Raw genomic sequence first — 2,926 nt, forward strand, 5'->3', positions numbered from 1 at the left:
TTTTTTATTTATGACCCCAAAACCAGCTGGGGAATTTTCCCCATCCCCTCCTGGCACAGCAGGAGGAATTCCCAGGATTTCAGCATTCCCAAAGGAAATATCCAGGGAATTCCAGCCTTTCCCAAGCCCCACCTCCGAGGCCTCGATGGCCAGGTCCATCTCCTCGTCGCAGACGTTGGACCAGAACTCGATGCCCTGCAGAGCCACCTCGTCTATGTCGCTTTTCATCGCCTCGATTGTGATCTGCAGGGTCAAAAAATGGGGGAAAAAATGAGATTTTAGGGGTTTATCCCTCCTGGAATTCATCCCCGTGTGTGGAAGTCAGGAAGAGTTGATGGGTTGTGGGGAATTTGAGTTATGGAGTTTTAAAATTCAAAATAATCTGATTTTTTTTCTGTTTTATCAACTCAAAGCTTTGGGGGGTTTGAGGTTTTTTTTGTCCCATCTGGAATCTCAAAGCTGATGGGGTTTTTAGGGATTTTGCTGGGATTGAGATTATTATTATTATCATCATTATTAGCATTATTATTATTATTATTATTATCATTATTATAATTACTATTATCATTACTACTATTATTATTATTATCACCATCATTATTAGCATTATTATTAGCATTATCATTATTATTATCATTATTATCATTATCATTATTATTATCATCATTATTAGCATTATTATTAGCATTATCATTATTAACATTATTGTTATTATTATTATTATTATTATTATTATTATCATCATCATCATCATCATCATTATTATTATCATTATTATTATTATTATTTCCCAGGGAAATTAAAGAAAATCAGGAATGAAGTTTTTAAAAGAGATGGACAGATAAATAAAAATGGAAAATAGAGATAGAAATTGAAAGAGATTACAGAAATAAATATCAGAAATATCAATATAAATATGGGGAATTCAGAGAGATAAATATGAGGAATATAAATACAAATGTGGGAAATCAGAAAAATAAATATCAATACAAACACAAGGAGATCAGCCAAAAACATGAGAAATATAAATACAAATGGGGGGAAATCAGAAATAAACCTGAGAAACAGGAAAACAAATGGGGAGAAATAAATGTGAGAACTATAAATACAAATAGAGGAAAATCAGAGAAATAAATATCAATATAAATTGAGGGAGATCAGAGAAATACATTTCAATAAAAACACAGGGAGATAAACCAAAAACATGAGAAATATAAATATAAATGGGAGGAAATCACAGAAATGTGAGAAATATAAATATGGGAAAATCAGAGAAATAAATGTGAGAAATATAAATACAAATGGAAGGAAATCAGAGAATTAAACCTGAGAAACAAGAAAACAAATGGGGAGAAACCAGAGAAATAAATGTAAGAAACATAAATACAAATAAATATGAGAAATACAAACAAAAATGGGAAGAAATCAGAGAAATAAATATGATAAATAGGAATAAAAAATATAAATGAAAAGAGATGGACATCAGAAAAAATTAGTATTAATAAAAAGAAGATAATAAATATTTATATTATATTTATATTATATTTATATTTTATATTACATTAATATTATAATATTATTATATCATAATATTGTAATATATTATAATATATTATACTACATTATATTATATTATACTATATTATATTACATTATATTACATTACATTATATTATATTATACTATATTATATTACATTACATTATATTATATTACACTATATTATATTATATTACATTATATTATATTGTATTTTATATTATATTATAATATATTATACTACATTATATTATATTATACTATATTATATTACATTACATTATATTATACTATATTTATTACATTACATTATATTATACTATATTATATTATACTACATTATATTATACTATATTATATTATACTATATTATATATTTATATTAATATTATATTAATATTATATATATTTATTTTATATAAAAATATAAAATTAAAAATAATAAAATATAAAAAACATTAATAAAAATAATAAAAATATGAGAAATACAAACCCAAATGGGAGGAAATCACAGAAATAGAAGTGAGAATGAGTAAAAGAATGAAATAAAAAGCACTCACAGCAAAGAGGGCAGGCCCCATGTACGTCTCCATGTATTGGTAATAAAGGGACATTATCTTCACCAGGTTCTGTAAGGCAGCCACTCGTACCTGGGACAGAGAAAAATGCAATTTTTCACCCCATTTCCTCATTTTTCATGTTTTTTTTTGGGAGGAAGATTCCCCAGGAAGGGAATTTGAATTTACTCACCCTCGTGTCTGGACACTGTGTGGCTTCACAGACTACTTGCATAATAAAGTGCCTTTCAGACTGAAAAAAAAGAGAAATAAACATTGAAAGGGGTTTAAAAAAGAATTGAAGCTTTTGAAGTCTTCCCAGGGAGGGGGAATTAAGGGATATAAAAATTAAAATGTAAATAAAAATAGAAATAAACAGATAAAATAGAAATTAAAACATAAAGTTAAATAAAAATAGAAATAAACAGATAAAATATAGATAAAAGTGAAATTAAAAAAACATGAAACATAAATGTAAATGTAAAATAAATTTAAAATATAAAATGTAAATTAAATTAATTTTCAAAATAAAAAGAAAATATAAAATATAAAAATTGAAATTAGAATACAAATTTAAAAACAATAAAATGAAATATAATAGAATAAAATAAAATAGAATAGACTAAAATAAAATAGAATGGAATAAAATAGGATAAAATAAAATAGGATAAAATAGAATAAAATAAAATAAAAAAATAAAATAAAATAAAAAATTAAAATAAAAAAATTTAGAAATGAAATTAAAATGAAAATAAAATTAAAATAAAATAAAGTAAAATAAAGTAAAAATGTAAAATAAAGTAAAATAAAGTAAAATAAAGTAAAATAAA

The 2,926-nt window shown here is 24.1% G+C and overlaps 1 protein-coding gene across 2 annotated transcripts in view; it reads right to left on the reverse strand.

Moving 5' to 3' along the window:
• KPNB1 (karyopherin subunit beta 1) overlaps positions 1-2,926 on the reverse strand; it is a 32,771-nt gene that overhangs the window by 18,911 nt on the left and 10,934 nt on the right. For both annotated transcript variants that reach the window (XM_015651279.1, XM_015651280.2), the window contains exons 4-6: positions 2,290-2,349; positions 2,100-2,189; positions 133-243 (exon numbers count right to left, since the gene is read on the reverse strand). In XM_015651279.1, coding sequence (XP_015506765.1) covers positions 133-243; positions 2,100-2,189; positions 2,290-2,349 — 261 coding nt within the window. The remainder of the gene's footprint in view (positions 1-132; positions 244-2,099; positions 2,190-2,289; positions 2,350-2,926) is intronic.

The sequence above is a fragment of the Parus major genome, chromosome 27 (assembly GCF_001522545.3).
Source record: "Parus major isolate Abel chromosome 27, Parus_major1.1, whole genome shotgun sequence".
In the NCBI taxonomy this organism is placed as follows: Eukaryota; Metazoa; Chordata; class Aves; order Passeriformes; family Paridae; genus Parus; species Parus major.